Source organism: Mizuhopecten yessoensis, unplaced genomic scaffold, assembly GCF_002113885.1.
Source record: "Mizuhopecten yessoensis strain PY_sf001 unplaced genomic scaffold, ASM211388v2 scaffold6971, whole genome shotgun sequence".
NCBI classification, from domain to species: domain Eukaryota; kingdom Metazoa; phylum Mollusca; class Bivalvia; order Pectinida; family Pectinidae; genus Mizuhopecten; species Mizuhopecten yessoensis.
Window position 1 is genome coordinate 31,666 of NW_018406816.1, and position 19,307 is coordinate 50,972.

At 36.1% G+C, this 19,307-nt stretch overlaps 1 protein-coding gene across 1 annotated transcript in view; it reads left to right on the forward strand.

Annotated features, from left to right (window-relative positions):
• Window positions 1-7,557, forward strand: part of LOC110452901 (tyramine beta-hydroxylase-like) — a 37,791-nt gene extending 30,234 nt beyond the window's left edge. The window contains exons 5-10 of the mRNA XM_021501639.1: window positions 674-853; window positions 1,310-1,485; window positions 1,680-1,923; window positions 4,394-4,490; window positions 5,467-5,752; window positions 6,451-7,557. Coding sequence (XP_021357314.1) covers window positions 674-853; window positions 1,310-1,485; window positions 1,680-1,923; window positions 4,394-4,490; window positions 5,467-5,752; window positions 6,451-6,762 — 1,295 coding nt within the window. The 3' untranslated portion in view covers window positions 6,763-7,557. The remainder of the gene's footprint in view (window positions 1-673; window positions 854-1,309; window positions 1,486-1,679; window positions 1,924-4,393; window positions 4,491-5,466; window positions 5,753-6,450) is intronic.
• The last annotated feature ends 11,750 nt before the right edge of the window (window positions 7,558-19,307 follow it).

A 19,307-nucleotide genomic window follows, 5' to 3' on the forward strand; every position in this document is an offset into this window, starting at 1 on the left:
AAACCAAAACAAGACAGAGTTTTTGGAAACTCGTTAAGTATATTTGGGTGTAATTATGTCACATGAGTGTGATATTACAGTTAAACATTATTTAAAGGTATTGGTTATGCATGTACAATTGAGCACACCAGTAAAATATGACTTTCCAAGTGATATATAAAAGTGATGTTCAATGTGAACAAATGGGTGTAACACAGGTTACGGGTTGACCTCTTTCAAGCATTGACAAAATAATGAGCTTTGCTATATTGACACTTAATTATTGACCCGATAAAACAAAAACTACTCAGACTCTCATAAGCATTGCTGTTATCCGTGGAAATTCCAGGAGCGATAATTTCCTTAAGAGGGAGTATGGCATCCTGCTCACATGCAAGCTGCTTCTTACCAACTTGGCTAGGGAGCATTTCACTTCAGCACATTTGGTAGAACGTTAGACAAGTAATTGAGATGCTCCTGATTCGGTCCCTATTAGAGGCGTCCCGAAATAATAACACTTGTCACATTCAATTCCTTTATTTCAAGATGACAAAAACAATATGCGCCGTTTGAAAATGTTTGCACTAATGTTTTAAGAAATATTGCGCCTAAAAAATAATTATTATTCAAGCAAAACTTCTCTGAAGATTTCCTTTTTACTGCTAAAATACTAGGTATTTTGTTAATGTTGTAGATGTTAAAGAGTTATCTATCACCTTTCCAAAGTCAGCGGTTCCTGCAAAAGAAACAAGTTATATGTGCATGAATTTTGCCTTTCCCGCTGACCATGACTACCACGTGATCGCTGATAAAGGTTTAATTGACAACGAATTCGTTATGCATCACATACTTATCTACGCGTGTCCAACTGATGGTTAGTATCTTGATTCAAATACTATATTTTTCAAGGCTGAATGATCATGTATCACACTAGATTCATTATCGATACTGCGTCATTAACCCAATGAGCTCAATACAGACAACATAATGTTGTTGTTTTTGTTATCTGTTGCCATGTCGAACATTGATCCGTGATATGATACAACGTTAATTGATAATATAGTCTTGGTAGAACAGACGCGCATTTGACAGAATATTAAGCCAAATGTCTTCTGCTTGCAAAAGATATTTAATTAAAATGCCATTTAGACACCATCTTATATATAAATATTTACCATTAACTATTTCTGTTTAAAGTCTGATACTCACAACAGATCATATTTTTGAGATGGCCGTGTCTTCTTTTAATTTTCAAAAGTTTCATAAGGTTAGGAATATGCCATATTTGAAATACTAAATAACATCGTTCTGGACACCCTTCTCATTGTAGTTGAACTCGAAGATCTGGTCAACCCATTGAACACCCCCTACGTTTGTGGTATGGCGGGAGAACAACGATGTCAGGAAATCATTGGCATGTGGTCCGTCGGCATACCTGGTTTCTGTCACAACGAAAACGCTGGATTCAAGATAGGAACCACTGGATACAAATATGCTTCAATGCAGGTACGTTAGTAAAGTAAAAGACACGTACAAAAACGAAAGCAGCAAAGTAACATTAACTTCTTACTCGTAGACGCTTGTCAAGTGTGTTTCAAAAGTGTGAATTGTCATATGTGTTTTTATTGGCATTATGTGTTCCCAATGGCTTCCTCTTTAATGCAATAGTTATCTGAGATACGTTTTCCCAAACTTTGTAGATGCATTGGAACAATCCATCGTTGAGAAGTGATTACGAAGACAGTTCGGGAATGACCCTGTACTACACTCCAGTGTTACGGCCTTATAATCTCGGAAACTTGGTTATAGGAGAATATCAATTCAGTATCCCACCCGGAGAATCTCGTCATGTCATAGAGTCGGAGTGCAGTTCCACGTGCTCTGATCGAATCATGACTAGCTCTGTAAACGTCGTCAGTGGTCTGAACCACATGCATTACATGGGTAGGTAGATGCATGCAACCACTCCTGTTATTTACCCGTGCAGGTTCCGGGAAAGAATAGGCCTGCTGTATCCCACTACATGATCGTAAGAGGCGACTGCAGAACAGGGCTGGCTTCTTCCTTGTCTTCTTTTCAGGGGACATTGAAGAAATTAAGAATATACCTGATATATCCCACTGCATGGTAGTCTAGAGGTAGGACTCAGGGCTCATGACCGAAGGGATGCGGGTTCGAGTCACGTCACGGCACTGTGTTGTATCTTTGAGCAAGATACTTCACTCTGCTTGTTCCAGTCGACTCACCTGTAAATGATGACGTGGCTGGGCAGTGCTAGCTATGAGCACTAAAATGGCAGCTCCGGCTGTATGCTCTTCCCATGGAGTTAAGGGGAAAACATTGGCTGGTTGCAAAGGCCCTATAACCACGGATAATAACTTGTGAACCGCTTTGAAACGACTTGCGAACTAGGTTGTGATAAAACGTCCTCATATGGACCTGGCTGTTGTGAGGACGTTACACCCCAAACAAACAAACTCCTGTTATTTTGCTTTGAAATATCTACAACTAATTGATTCAAAAGTGTAGTTTAATTAACAGTTCTTATTGGGAATTTGACGTATAGTCAATCAATTTATTTAGCATCTGATTTGAAATCTGTTGAACTTAATCAGCATTGTTCATAACTGTTTGGAAACAAGTCGTGTGTATTAGATTATCTTTAATATGATAAAGTTTTATACCAATAATAAACAAGCTTACCTATCACACCAGGCGATTTTAGTTAGGGATCCTCGTAACACAACCAAAAACTGTAACAGGTTTTGGAAATTGTTTTTTTTCCCCGACATGACTATAGCTTTGAAAATGAATTTCTGTGATGAAAATGAAAAAAATAAAAATATTATCAACCAAAGTGTTCTGAGTGTACAAAAAAGCGGTGCTAGACAGGGATTCGAACCCAGGACTTCAGACTGTTCTGCTACTGCTCTAACCGATAAATTGTTAAACAGAGATAGAATATAATGATCTTTATTTCTATAGGTACTATTTTGTATGGATAATTTCTGTATAAATACTACCAGTTGTGTTTCCCAAGGTTACTTTTCTGAATGCTTGCCCTTTTGTAATTAATAACTATTAATATAATAATTCGAGGTTCTTATATAACGTGTTATCACAAGCTAGCTCGTAGGTCGTCTCAAAGCGGTTCACAAATTATTGTCCGTGGTTATAGAGCCTTTGCAACCAGCCAATACATTTCTCAACTCCCTGAGGAGCATACAGCCGGAGCTGTCATTTCGGCGCTAACAGCTAACATTCAACACTTCTAGCACTGCCCAACCACGTACTCATTTACACCTGAGTAGACTGTAACAAGCGGTGTAAAGTATCTTGCTCAAAGATACAACACAGTGCCGTGCCGTGACTCGAACTTGCAACCCTTCGGTCAGGAGCTCTGCGTCCTACCACTTGACTACCGTGCCTCCAATTGTACCCTTCATGTTCTGCATTGGTGAATATTCATACGACCGGCACGTTTCGAAAACTGATTGATATACAAATACATGTTTTTTTAATTTGAGTATGTATCAAAGAAAGAAATTACATTTACACACGACCCCTATCTAGTCTTTAATTTCCACCATGTACAACAGAAAGAAATATGATTTATTCATGTATAAAAACAATGTACTACAAATACGTATGACAAAGTATAATCGTTTACGACAAGGCCTTAGTCCATCTTTTGGAACGGCTTCGCTTTCATCCAGCATCCATATTAAAGAGTCTCGTTTTTAATTGTTTCTTCCATTGCGTTCAAATACATACGTATGCCATTTTTTGATACGTAAATAGATGGTACATAGTGCACATGTAGTTTTCTGTACATACTGTTAAATAGAGTTATGACTCCTTCCTTACTTAAAGTAAAAGCGTCATGTGAGCAATACATGTAGCAGTCATCCCGCAATACTATAAATACACTGTATACTTACTTTAGCGCACTCAAATTTTAGCGCATTATTGATTTTTTTTACATATTAGCTCATTGACGGATTGGCGTACAAAAAAGATATGTTAAAGAAAACTTTTGATAGAAACCTCATTTGACGCATTCAAAATTTATAGCAATATTTTACAGCAGGAAAAGCGCTAAGATAAGACTAATTGGTTTACGTACAGTAGAGGTTTTACCACCAAAACGTGCAAATGTAAAAATTTAAAAAAAATCATTTCGATCTTGCTCATTAACAAACCTCCTTTTTGTGCAAAGCAAAATACAATGACAAGTGAATTTAAAACCTGAATTTATTGGAAACAGTAACAACGTGTTATTTTATTCATAAATTGATTAAAATAAAGGTGACGTCATATTTTCGAAATATGTCCATTATAATCACGATTTTAGAATTGAAGATGTTAAACCTGGCTGCAGTTTCACTGTTTTTTTCACACATTTGTTTTATAGGTAGGGAAATGACTACTTTTCACACACCCACTGGTGGTGCTGAGCGGGCTATAATGGCTGACCCTCATTATAGTTATGATAACCCCAAAGTTCACACGTAAGTATTTACAAAGTTGTTTAATTCACAAAACCTTGTTCCATTGCAAAATAATCTGCATGGTAATTTCCTGTTTTAATCATATCATGTATTGCTCATAAATGTAACTTTAAAACGATAAAGTTACATGTTTACGTACTAAAGAATCGTGGTCGATTAGTCGAGTTAAATGTAGTTATTGCAGAAATATCTTAATCATATACACCATGTATGGGTTATCTATGTCGTTTGATCTAGATTTTTCTGTTATTTAAATGAATCCCTATAGATACGAACTACAAAAACAATATTGACAGTTTTTTAAAGGAATCATGCTCTGGTAAAAAATACAGATTTAAACTCTTCTTATCAATTTATTTAAAATATCATACTTATTGCTTTAACTGTAAAACAATAATGCAAGTATCAAATATATTTTTTCCATGTGTTCTTTATAAGTAAATTTACATTACAAACATAAGATCAAATAATTATTAATAATCATTACTGTAACGTACATGCAACCAAGAGGTCATATTCGGCCAACTAGTCAATCTTTTCTATCATTTTTATTTTTCATGTTTGTATTTTTTTCGTCGTAAACAAGTAGTGTTTAACTCTACCGAGTTTTAAACGTACCATAAATTCAACGCTTTCCGAATTCGTATTTTCTATATGCACTGAGATAGCTCGATAAAATTTGATTTAAATTTGTATTAATACAAGATTACCAAACAAACATTTTCCCAAACTAACATTGCCTCATACAAGCGATCAACCTACAACACATAATAAAGGGAGAAATGTAAAGAAGCTTGTGCACGTGTACTTAAATGACCTTATCTGTTAATCGGACGATCAACACTATAAAACCAAACTAAATTCAAACATTTCCCCATTCCATTTAATGTATTTCATGTGCGCTTTTGTTGTGTTGGCTTAATGAATAAAACACTGTTTAAACTTATTCTTAACGGTAAACTTGATTTCCATGCAGCTTTGAGTCACCATTAGAAATCAAGAAAGGCGACGTGCTGAGGGCAAAGTGTTCTTTCACAACATCACAAAAAAACGTCACAACCTTCAGCGGAGAAGCAACTTCACAAGAAATGTGTTACGCATTTTTGTTTTACTATCCAAAAGAATCTATCAAGTCAACCCAATGCCTTACCGTGATGGGTTTGCCAGCTTGTTCGCTAAATCATGGAACTGACTTAATAGACGGATGCCAACTCAAGTCTTTCTTCGAAGACTATGCGTATTTTACACAAGTGTTTGCAGAGGTAGGTTGTATAATATGTTTAGGTCATAGTGAGATTTTATCAACACGAAAATAAATAAAGGAACACTGTATTGACCTGATATTAGTGAAAAAAGAAACATTCAATATTATGTTTTGTTCGTGACGTCACAACTCTCAGTTAAAAGCATTGTCATTGGTCGTCTATTTGTTTTAGATTGAATGTAATATAATATATTTACAAGACCCACAAATGCTGAGCAGAGAACTATCATTGGGTTCATTTGATCTTCAGGAATATATGCATTTATTCATATACGCATTTTATAATTTATTATTAGACAATTAAGGTATACGATTATTTGATCGTATTTGACATTTATATTTTGCATGAGAAATGGGAAGAAAATTGGCTCATAACTTGGGGGGGGGGGGGGGGGGGGGAATAAAGCAATAGTTTAGTATCAGATTTTTGTCCAAATGATATATTTTTCTTTTTTTCCTTTATTAAAACAACTAAACAAATGTAAATCACTTTCCTTAAACACTTACTATTATATATTTTTTTCATAATGTAAGCTAAACAATCATGCTGTCACTGACTTATAGTTTTTCTCGTAAAGATGATTTCTTGATAAAATAATTTAATAGTGTATTTTTCAGTGTCAAATACGTTCAACATATTTCAAACTTTATCAGGACTTCATCTTTCAACAGATTTTAACATACTTGTATTTTCAGCTCACCAAGCGATGTGAAACCTTCTTGTGCCGCAAGGAATGCAAAACCTACGTGCAGGAACTTAGAGAGAATCCTTGTTTCCAAGGGAGGGTAAAAGCATACGTCGATCGTGCTTTGAGCTCTTTTAATGGTGTAAATGAAATGGCTCTCTACCATTCCTGTGATTCCGAGCTCGCACTTGAGGCTGCAGGACCGTGTACATGTACAACAGAGTCACCAAGATCATGTGTAGAGTACACTGGAGCAGCTGTTTCTCACCAGACGTCGCTTTATCTGCTTCTGGTAGCTATGGCTACAGTATATTCAATGTAGCAGAAGTGTACATTTCCGTTCAAGTTACCGCACATATAGTAACCTCCTTCAAGTATGATTTCGCCAATACAGATGTATATACTTTCTGTTTGTTAAGGACACTAAAGAAATTTAGAATCGTGAAAAGATGCCCGAAAAACATAATTTCTCATGTTGACAAAATGTTCTAAACCTGTTGTTGATACACGTACTATATTACGTAAAACATTATTGAACCCCCTCTACAACAGTTGTGAATATAAAATATTGATAAATGTATAGTATACTGTTCTAGTGTCTTTCCCTTCCTCCTGAAATAGACATACATTTATGTATATGATAATTAAAATGTAATCGCTTTAATATGATCACTATGTGTTAAATTTAGTTAAACATTTTTGATGCTTCCAATGTAAACCTAGAGGACTGTGCACCAAGTAGCTTCTTACAATACATTGAAATCAAACATAAATCTGTGTTCATTATGAAGTGTAACTCATGGTAATTTCACTTCGATATAATCCAATTTTTTAACAGAAATAGTATTTCCCCATACATGTAATTTTGATACATGTACATCCCTAACAAGGACTATGGTAAGATAAACACGAGTCTTTACCTTGTAATTATAAGAAACCAACTGTACAAACAGCATCTCAATGTAAGATAGTAGATTTGTTGAATGGTTTTCTATGAAATTTTATTATTTTGTCTTCTGTAAATATAACTCAAAGGATAATAACATACTGGAACTACGTTTTACTCATATTGTTAACATGTTGATAATTGATAAATAAAATATTAATAACAGCAAAATGTGTTTGTCTTTCTCAATCAAGTCTTTTAGGAATTACAAAAACATTTGGAAAGTTGGAGTGCGTTGAAGGGGGTATTATGGTGCAGATCAAACGGTCTTAGCGTTTCGATTTGTGTATTCAACTGTCTTCTCAAATATATCACATAATCGTTACTGGAGATATAATGCATAAGGTATTATTAGATGATAGTTTGATGTATAGCGAGAGGTTTTGATATACAAATCGTGAACTAATCCGTCGCCATTTTGAGATGTATTCACCTAAGGTACGACCATGGTTCGTTTCGTTTCTTGCCTTCTAGTACTGGAACAGAAGGTAGCTATAGTTATGCCTCTCCACTCACAACAAGAACATCTCAAACAAGAAATGTGAGTGAAATGGCCACCCAAAGGGTGACATTTATATCTATTTTACTGATTAAGCCACTATAAATACAAAGTAGTTGCACACATACCAACCATGTTAGCAACTACAACCAAAATATAACTAAAAACCTTAGCTAGCCTAAGTGGGGTTGCCAAAAAACCGCCAACGCAACGCCATCGTTAGCTAGTCTTATTGGAGGTACTACTTAGAAACTATTAAGGTTTCTTGTTCCATAATATTGTAAATTAATGTTGCTTACTTGATAAAACCCTCACAAATCAAAAGCAGTTTAGATTAAATTGTTCAAAGTTGTTATTGTGTTATGAGCATTACTTAAGCTAATTCCTTAGCTGCCTTATATGGTTGTCCGGAATTAAAAACCAACGACAACACATAACATTTGTCTATGGTCATCGGTCTGATGAAAGTTGAAAGAAATTGGAAATATCTGAGTCACATATTGCAGTAGTGAAAAAATCACACACACAGTTCAGGTTAGAATTTCTATTACATGTTTTTTCTCGTTTTATTATTATTCCTTTTGCGACGAGGTCGGAGAAGAGAAAAAACACTCCATTCGTACGTATATATATATATACGTATAGTATTTGAACGTATGTTCGCATTTCATCATCGCTTTAGTTTGTGTTTCAGGATTCCAAAGCCAATGACTAGGTCACCGTTTCTTTATATAGATATTTGTGTTATCGATCTAGTGGTATAATTCCTGCATGGATTTAGATCTAACTAAACGTACTGGTCATCCATGTGATTACATCGAACAAGTTCATGTTTCAGCGGTCCATGGTTAAGGTCAGATCTCTATTGCTATTGATATTTGTTTTTATACCGCATTTATTCCTGCATATTTAAAAAAAAAAAAAATGAACGAGAATATAAGTTGTTTAGGTGCAAAGGTCAAGCATTAGGTCGCCATTAATATAGTAAACAATCTTTGTCATCGCTCTATAGCTAAAATCATTCATGCATGGAATTTGGTCAAAAGTCTATATAAGTCAAGTATCACAATATTTCAAATGAGTTTTTGTTTCTGAACGAATTTTTATGAATCATGTATTGTTTAAGCATAAGAATATCGTAAACGATTGCAGTTGCATAATTTAGACGTAATAAGGAAGTTGAATACACAATTGTAAACCACACGCAAGGGTATTTGTATCGTTTGTGTTGCATTGCGTTTTTTTTTTCTTTCTTTTATCAAATAACTTTTATGATATTGTAACGGACTTCAAAAAATCACATCATTCTGTCAGTCATTATGTGGCACGAACTACATATATATGCGGTTTACAAGTAACGATTTTGTAAGCGTTATGCATGTATTACAATATACACGTTATACTCCTATTTGTTTCCTATATCGTTAAACGTTCTGCACATTTTCTTTCATTTATATTTTACCTGTTTTGTTGTAATTTAATGAACTTTGACAATATTTTTTCGCCTATATACGTTTGGTGATTTTGTGCATTTCATGAAGCCTAAAGCGTTAGCTTTATGCGTTGTAAATATCACATTTGTCATAAGCGGATTCCGATCTCGCTATTTACGTGTTGCTAGCGTAGTCAGTACAGCAAGATAGCGGCAGTTAAGATGAGGCTCGATGTTTCAAAACACTGTTTTCCTTTAGAGCAGTAGATATATATTTTTTTGCGTTTTATCTTTGGTTGGTCAAGAGTACTTAGAGTTTGTCTCAAAGAGACAGTCGTTTATTTAAAAACAAAACAATGATGTAAACAAGTACTGATTGTAATGGGGACCATTGCAGATGTCCCCCAAACATTTCCGCTACTATGTTCGCAGTCGCAAAATACACCTACATACCAAATTTGAGCAAAAATATCCGTCAAACAGTTTTTGAGAAATGTGTCGGAAACTTTTAAGGCGGAAGAAAAAGAATAAAAAAACCGGAGTAAAACCAATATGTCCCCCACTTTGTTTGGGAGACACAATAACCTATGTTATCTCCCCATGCAGAAATACCTCTATCCATTCGTAAAGTTCAACATAGACTGGGAGGATAATTTTAGTTATAAACATGTAAGTCTTAATATAGCATTAATGATCCATTTCAATTTTAGCATCTTCTAAACACGAAACATGTAGTCTAGTATTTTGAAGAATAGAAATGAAACCTATATTTCAATTAGTGGGATTTTTTTCAAACATTCAAACACTCAAGGGTACTGTGTGTGACGGTAAAATTTGGCCAAGCAGGGTGCATATCAAAAAGTATTGTATTGTATTGTTCAATAGCTTGAAGCCTTGCTACTCATAGGCATATTTTTACAAAAATTTGTACAATGATAACAATGAAATAGAATAATCATAAAATATATTTGCTCCAGTGATCTCAAAAGTAGGTCAAAGTAATTCATTTGAACAAACTTGGAAGCACTTCGCTCCAGCATGCTACTGCCCAAAAATCATGACCCATGGCCTCTTGGTTATTGAGAAGAGATGAAAATGTAAATCGTCTCAAGTGACCTAAAAATATCAAAGCTGTGACTATTTCCTTTAGACAGAAGAAGATTATTGCTGCTCAATACCCATTACAGCCTATGTTAAACATTGGCTTTTTGGCGGGGCCCCAATTCTGACCCCAGGGGTCTGATTTGTACAAACTTGAATGGTCACCCTTAAGGTATATTAAAAGTAAAATATCAACGCTGTGGTTATTTCCTTTTTGTCAGAAGAAGATTTTTGTAGCTCAATACCCATTACAGCCTATTTTAAACATTGGCCTCTGGCCGTGGCCCCAATTCTGACCCGAGGGATCTGATTTGTACAAACTTGACTCCTTACCCTTAGGGTATGCTAAAAGTGAAATATACATCCAGCAGCCAATCGCAGTCTTAAGAAGAAGATTTTTTAAAGATTTAGTCAAATTTCCTATTTTTGGCCCCGCCCCTCAGTCCCCAGGGGGTCCAGCATTTTCTCTTGAACAAACTTGAAACCTCATTTCACAAATATACGTCAGAATAAATGTAGTCAAAATCTGTGCAGTAGTTCTTGAGATGAAGTCGAAAATGTGACCTAAAAATGTACAATCAAGTTGACAGTTGGACTCTCTCGATACTTTGAACCCCTCATGAACTGTCTAAGCTTTGTATTATGGATAACATTTATATCACCAGATATTTCATTTCCAGCCGGGTCAAAGCTGTGTGGGGTAGCAGACGTAATAAACAGTCTTAAGTAGACTTGTCTCACCTTTGTATATTAATATAACAGTGATACAATTGATACGGATAGCTTGGCCGTTGTCTCGTATATATGAATAGTGCCTTGCCCAAGTTCTTTATTTTTCGTAACATAACATACACTGTACCACAACGTGTCGTTAAGTAAGAACCACGACATACGATAATTAGACGTTGAGTGTGAACCACGGCATACAACAGCGTGTCGTTAAGTGTGAACCATGACATACAACAGCGTGTCGTAAAGTGTGAACCATGATATAGAACAGTTTGTTGTTAAGTGTGAACCACGACATACAACAGCGTGTCGTAAAGTGTGAACCACGACGTACAACAGCGTGTCGTAAAGTGTGAACCACGGCATACAACCGCGTGTCGTAAAGTGTGAACCACGGCATACAACAGCGTGTCGTAAAGTGTGAACCACGGCATACAACAGCGTGTCGTAAAGTGTGAACCATGATATAGAACAGTTTGTTGTTAGGTGTGAACCACGGCATACAACAGCGTGTCGTAAAGTGTGAACCATGATATAGAACAGTTTGTTGTTAGGTGTGAACCACGACATACAACAGCGTGTCGTAAAGTGTGAACCATGATATAGAACAGTTTGTTGTTAGGTGTGAACCACGACATACAACAGCGTGTCGTAAAGTGTGAACCATGATATAGAACAGTTTGTTGTTAGGTGTGAACCACGACATACAACAGCGTGTCGTAAAGTGTGAACCATGATATAGAACAGTTTGTTGTTAGGTGTGAACCACGACATACAACAGCGTGTCGTAAAGTGTGAACCATGATATAGAACAGTTTGTTGTTAGGTGTGAACCACGACATACAACAGTTTGTTGTTAAGTGTGAACCACGACATACAACAGCGTGTATGTGACCATGACATACAATAATTAGTCGTTAAGTGTGAACAATGACGTAAAACGGTTTGTAGTTAAGTATGAACAATGACATACAACCGAATGATGTTTAGTGTGAACCACGACACACAACAGTGTAATGTCAAGTGTGAACCACGACATATAACAGTTTAACGTTATATGTGAACCACGACATACAACAGTTTGTCGTTAAATGTGAACCATGAGATACAACAGAGTGATGTTTAGTGTGATCCAAGACATACATAAATGTGTAGTGAAGTGTAAACCATGACATATAACAGTTTGTCGTTAAGCGTGAACCACGACATATAACAGAGTGTTGTTTAGTGTGAACCACGACATACAATAGAGTGTTGTTTAGTGTGAACCACGACATACAACAGCGTGTCGTTAAGTGTAAACAATGACATATAACAGTTTGTCGTTAATCGTTAACCACGACATACAACAGAGTGTTGTTCAGTGTGAACCACGACATACAACAGTTTCTCGGTAAGTGTAAACAACGAGATACAACAGATTGTTATTAAGTATGGACCACGATATATAACAGTTTGTTGTCAAGTGTGAACCACGAAATACAACAGCGTGTCGTTAAGTGTAAACCACGACATACAACAGCGTGTCGTTAAATGTGAACAATGAGAAACAACAGAGTGATGTTTAGTGTGATCCAAGACATACAACAGTGTGTAGTTAAGTGTGAATCACGAGATACAACAGTGTGTCGTTTAGTGTAAACCATGACATATAACAGCTTGTTGTTAAGCGTGAACCACGACATATAACAGAGTGTTGTTTAGTGTGAACCACGACATACAACAGAGTGTTGTTAAGTGTGAACCACGACATACAACAGAGTCTTGTTTAGTGTGAACCACGACATACAACAGCGTGTCGTTAAGTGTAAACCATGATATATAACAGTTTGTCGTTAATCGTGAACCACGACATACAACAGAGTGTTGTTTAGTGTGAACCACGACATACAACAGTGTGTAGTTAAGTGTAAATGACGAGATACAACAGTGTGTCGTTAAGTGTAAACCATGACATATAACAGCTTGTCGTTAAGCGTGAACCACGACATATAACAGAGTGTTGTTTAGTGTGAACCACGACATGTAACAGTTTGTCGTTAGATGTAAACCAGGAGATACAACAGATTGTTGCTTAGTATGAACCACGACATAAAACAGTTTGTAGTTAAGTGTGAACAATGACATACAACAGTTTGTAGTTAAATGTGACCATGACATACAATAATTAGTCGTTAAGTGTGAACAATGACGTAAAACGGTTTGCATTTAAGTGTGAACAATGACGAAGAACGGTTTGTAGATAAGTGTGAACCATGACATAGAACAATGTGTGGTTAATTGTGAACCACAAGATACAGAACATTATAATTAAGTGTGAACCACGACATACAACAGCGTGTCGTTAAGTGAAATACAACAGTGTAATGTCAAGTGTGAACCACGTTTTACAACAGTGTCGTTAAGTGTGAACCACTACATATAACAGTTTAACGTTATATGTGAACCACGACATACAACAATTTATCGTTAAATGTGAACCATGAGATACAACAGAGTGATGTTTAGTGTGATCCAAGACATACATCAGAGTGTAGTTAAGTGTAAACCATGACATTTAACAGTTTGTCGTTAAGCGTAGACCACGACATATAACAGAGTGAAGTTTAATGTGAACCACGACATACAACATAGTGTCGTTAAGTGTGAACCATGACATATAACAGTGTGTCGTTAGTGTGAACCATGACATATAACAGTTTGTCGTTAAGTGTGAACCATGACGTATAACAGTTGGTCGTTAAGGGTGAACAATGACATACAACAGTGAAATGTCAAGTGTGAACGATGACATATAACAGAGTGTTGTTTAGTGTGAACCGCGACATACAACAGTTTTTCGTTAGGTGTAAACCAGGAGATACAACAGATTGTTGCTTAGTATGAACCACGTCATACAACAGTGTGTCGTTAAGTGTAAACAATGACATATAACAGTTTGTCGTTAAGCTTGAACCACGACATACAACAGAGTGTTGTTAAGTGTGAACCACGACATACAACATAGTGTCGTTAAGTGTGAACCACTACATATAACAGTTTAACGTTATATGTGTACCATGACATACAACAGGGTGATTTTAAGTGTGATCCAAAACATGCAACAGTGTGTAGTTAAGTGTGAACCACGACATACAACATAGTGTCGTTAAGTGTGAACAACTACATATAACAGTTTAACGTTATATGTGTACCATGACATACAACAGGGTGATTTTAAGTGTGATCCAAAACATACAACAGTGTGTAGTTAAGTGTAAATGACGAGATACAACAGTGTGTCGTTAAGTGTAAACCATGACATATAGCAGCTTGTCGTTAAGCGTGAACCACGACATATAACAGATTGTTGTTTAGTGTGAACCACGACATACACCAGTTTAACGTTATATGTGTACCATGACATACAACAGGGTGATGTTAAGATGTAAACCAGGAGATACAACAGATTGTTGCTTAGTATGAACCACGACATATAACAGAGTGAAGTTTAATGTGAACCACGACATACACCAGTTTAACGTTATATGTGAACCACGACATACAACAGAGTGTTGTTTAGTGTGAACCACGACATACAACAGTTTAACGTTATATGTGAACCATGACATACAACAGGGTGATGTTAAGTGTGATCCAAAACATACAACAGTGTGTAGTTAAGTGTGAACCACGACATACAACAGCGTGTCGTTAAGTGTAAACCATGATATATAACAGTTTGTCGTTAAGCTTGAACCACGACATACAACAGAGTGTTGTTTAGTGTGAACCACGACATGTAACAGTTTGTCATTAGATGTAAACCAGGAGATACAACAGATTGTTGCTTAGTATGAACCACGTCATACAACAGTGTGTCGTTAAGTGTGAACCACGACATACAACAGCGTGTCGTTAAGCGTGAACCACCACATACAACAGTTTGTAGTTTAGTGTGAACCATGACATACAACAGTTTGTAGTTAAGTGTGAACAAAGACATACATCAAATTGTTGTCATGAGGAAAAAGAAGAAAATGGAGAGAAAACTTGAGTGCTTAGAATATAGCAGATGTCAGAAAGGATCGCGGTGTGAATTGTTAGTACTTACAGTATANACACTACCACATAACACTACATACCACATAACACTACACACCACATAACACTACATACCACATCACACTAAACACCACATAACAATACACACCAAATAACACTAAACACCACATCATTACCCATACTACACACCACATAACACTACACACCACATCATACTACACACCACATATCACTATACACCACATCATACTTCACACCACACCACAATACTCACTACATATAACTACACATCGCATAACACTACACACCACATAACACTTCACACCACACAACAATACACACCACATAACACAACCACATCACACTACACACCTAATCACACTAAAATAACACTACACACCACAACACACTAAAATAACACTACACACCACAACACACAAAAATAACACTACACATCACATCATACTTCACACGACATAACACTACACTACCACATAACACTACACTACCATATCACACTACCACATTACATTACCACATTACACTACCACATCACACTACCATATCACACTTCACTACCACATTACACTACACTACCACATAACAGTACACTACCATATCACACTACCACATAATACTACCATATCACACTACCACATTACATTACCACATTACACTACCACATCACACTACCATATCACACTACCACATAACATTACACATCACATAACACAACACACCACAAAACACTACACATCACATAACACTACCACACCACACTACAATATCACATTACCATATCACACTTCCACATTACATTACCACATTACACTACCACATCACACTACCATATCACACTACCACATAACATTACACATCACATAACACTACACACCACATAACACTACACACCACAAAACACTACACATCACATAACACTACCACACCACACTACAATATCACATTACCATATCACACTTCCACATTACACTACACTACCACATAACAGTACACTACCATATCACACTACCACATAATACTACCATATCACACTACCACATTACATTACCACATTACACCACCCCTCTGCCCCCTTGGGGGCCACACTCACGTTTATACAAAATTGAGTGCCCTTCGCCCAAGGCTGCTCCAGACCAAATTTAACTAAAATCCTCTTAGTCATTCAGGACTAGTGGTGTTTTAAAGGAAAAGTTGATGGATGGACGATGGACGCTGCGCCATGGCAGAAGTTCAATTGCCCTCTGGGCAGGTAAGCGAAAATACCTGGTAGATACCTTTACTTTACCACGTTCACGGGTCATCTGTAAATCTTGTTTACCGGGCCCAGTAGCTGGACCAAAAAAATGGTCCAGGCATAAATATAAACACACTTTCATATCTCAACAAAGAAATTGTCACTCTACCATAATGGTGAAATGAAGCCATCAACCATTTAAAAAAAAATCTAATCAATTGTTTTTTTAACTTACTTTAAGATATGGTTCTATATCTTTAAATAACAGAAATCAAATGTGGAGTTAAAAAAATTAGGGCAAAACAGTGGTGGAGTAGGGGTCAGTTTCCCATATTGATGAAATGAAGCCTTTTAACAATGTTTTTTAACAATGTTTTTTCTAAAAAGGACATTTCTCAACAAATCCTGGACTTTTACCATTACCAAGTTGTTTCACTCCTTGATAGTCAGACTTTTTTTCTGATTTAAAGACATTACTTACACCTTCTTCTTTCATTTTATTAATGATGGTTCCTTCTACTCCTCGATCTTTTAAAAAGTCTTCCATCCTGTATCTGGAAAATAAAAAATATGAATGAAACTTTTATATATTTCTGCCATAAATATACAGTGTACCTGCTAACATATTTTGAAAGAGGGTTTTCAGTACAGAAAATGTATCATCTTGACATGGACAGTTATAAAATTACATATATGTATAACAATAATAACAAAACAATGTCTTTCATGATCAGGATGAAAAAAATCCAGTGGGTTTGGTATTGCAGGAAATATGTTCCAGTTAGCTACTGGGTATGCATGTGTGTAATACTGTGATGGTCAGTAATGTTTTGGACTCAGATATTTGAGTCCTGGACTCATCTTTTTCCTTTCGTACTCACCAACTTTCTGAAGACCAACTATATATTTCTTAGTAATGGGACTCATAAAAAGTTAAAGATGTAAAGGGCTTGTCAGAAAAATGTCTATGATAATCACAGGATTGTGTGTGTCACTGTGTGTGAAAAAGTATATGATTGGGCTGGTGTTAGGGAGGGGGTGAAATAACCACATTTGGAAAGTATTATAGAATTTTGTCGTTTAGCTGCTGTCCTTTAATATGTTGAAGCATGTGTGAAAGTTGTGTTGTTGAGGGTTTAGGAGGATGGAGTTTATGTTGAAAAGCATCTCCAAAGATGTGGACAGTTCTGGTTTCTGATTTGTTTTCTTCGGATTAGTGTGTTGGTGAGGTAAATCCAGATGAGACAGGGTGTGTCTGCTAGGAAAGGGTAATTAGTTGTAAGCATTGCCAATATTGAAAGATATGTTTTAAACTCTTTTCAAGTATTCATGGTACATCACATATATGCATGTTAAAATACAATTTATGGAATAAAAAAACCTGTTAAAAATTGAAATTTTCAGCATTTGAAGATTCAAACAAACTTAGAACCTTTATATTTCAAAGCTTGCACTATCAATGTTGCCATCTAAGAATTAAAGCATTTCATCTTAAAGAGTGTCCAGTTATTGGCCAAAAAATGTATGAAAATCCTGACAGTGGAAGTTACACAGAGTCAGAAAAAAATGCTTCATCTTCTATATAGAAGGGAGAATACTCCAAATGTAAAAACAAAAAGTGAAACTATTCTTTGCCTTTATAACTCGTTCAGTGGTAGATTTAACCTGAAGAACAATGATATTGAGTTTATCGGTACACAAAGACAGCAGTCATCCGTATTAGACACAACAAAATCATCCGAATACCGGCGCGGGGCCTGTTCTAGACTTGATCATTTCAGGGATACGACCTGACGGACCTGCAAATGGCAATACAGGCCTTGAAAATCTCTGTCAAGACTTGACATAAAATAACATCAAATTACTAGGTCTGTCGATATTTCATAAACCGAACAAATCTGGTCAAACCGTTTGGAATGCGATAAACGAAAACGGCCAGTAGGCCTAGCCTATTGTACTGAATTAGTGAATAGCTTGTCGAGAAAATTAGGGTTGATCAAGTGAAATATTCATAAAAAGACCTGGTCATTGGTTAATATCTAAACGATTTCTGAAAAGCACAAAACTTACAAGCACTGTAGGCCTAGTTCACATCTATATACATTTCGTACAAGTTTACATACTTAATATCAACTTTACCTGCAAAGGACTCCGTCCGTCCGTCCCTGATCAAGCAAGGTGTAATAGCTTTAGTTGTTGGGCTGGGGTATTTACCGAAATGGACCGGAATGGAGTTGAATTACCGAAATGGAGGGAAATGGGCTTTAAATAAGCATTATTTCAAGAGAATGGACCCTTATGTGCATTCTTCGTCACCAACTTAAGACATATGTAGAAGTTTGGGCGTTTATTTTGTTTACGTCTATTTTAAATTGATTTTTCAAAATTACGCAAATTACGGCACGATTCCCGTTACCGAAATGGAGGGCAAAGGGCCTTTAATTGGCATTATTTCAAGAGAATGGACATACATATGCATTCTTCATCATCAATAGGAGGCATATATAAAAGATCGGGATTTTTTTTAACTTAGAAATATTTTTAATTAATTTTTAAAAAGTACGCATTTGACAACACGATTTCGTTACCGAAATGGAGGGCAACACGCCTTTAATTGGCATTATTTTAAGAGAATGGACCTACAAGTGTCTTCCTTATAATCCACTTGGGTCATGTGTTAAATCCTGGGAGTTCACTTTACCCAAAACAAATTTTATTAAGATTTAAAGTCGCGCAGTTTAGAACCCAGCCTCGAGTTCCGTACACGTAAAGTAATAAATAATGGTCCGGAAAACGGAAATCCGGATTTGTTTTTTCAAGGGAAAATTGTGACAATTTTGATTAATGAGATGTTGAAAGGC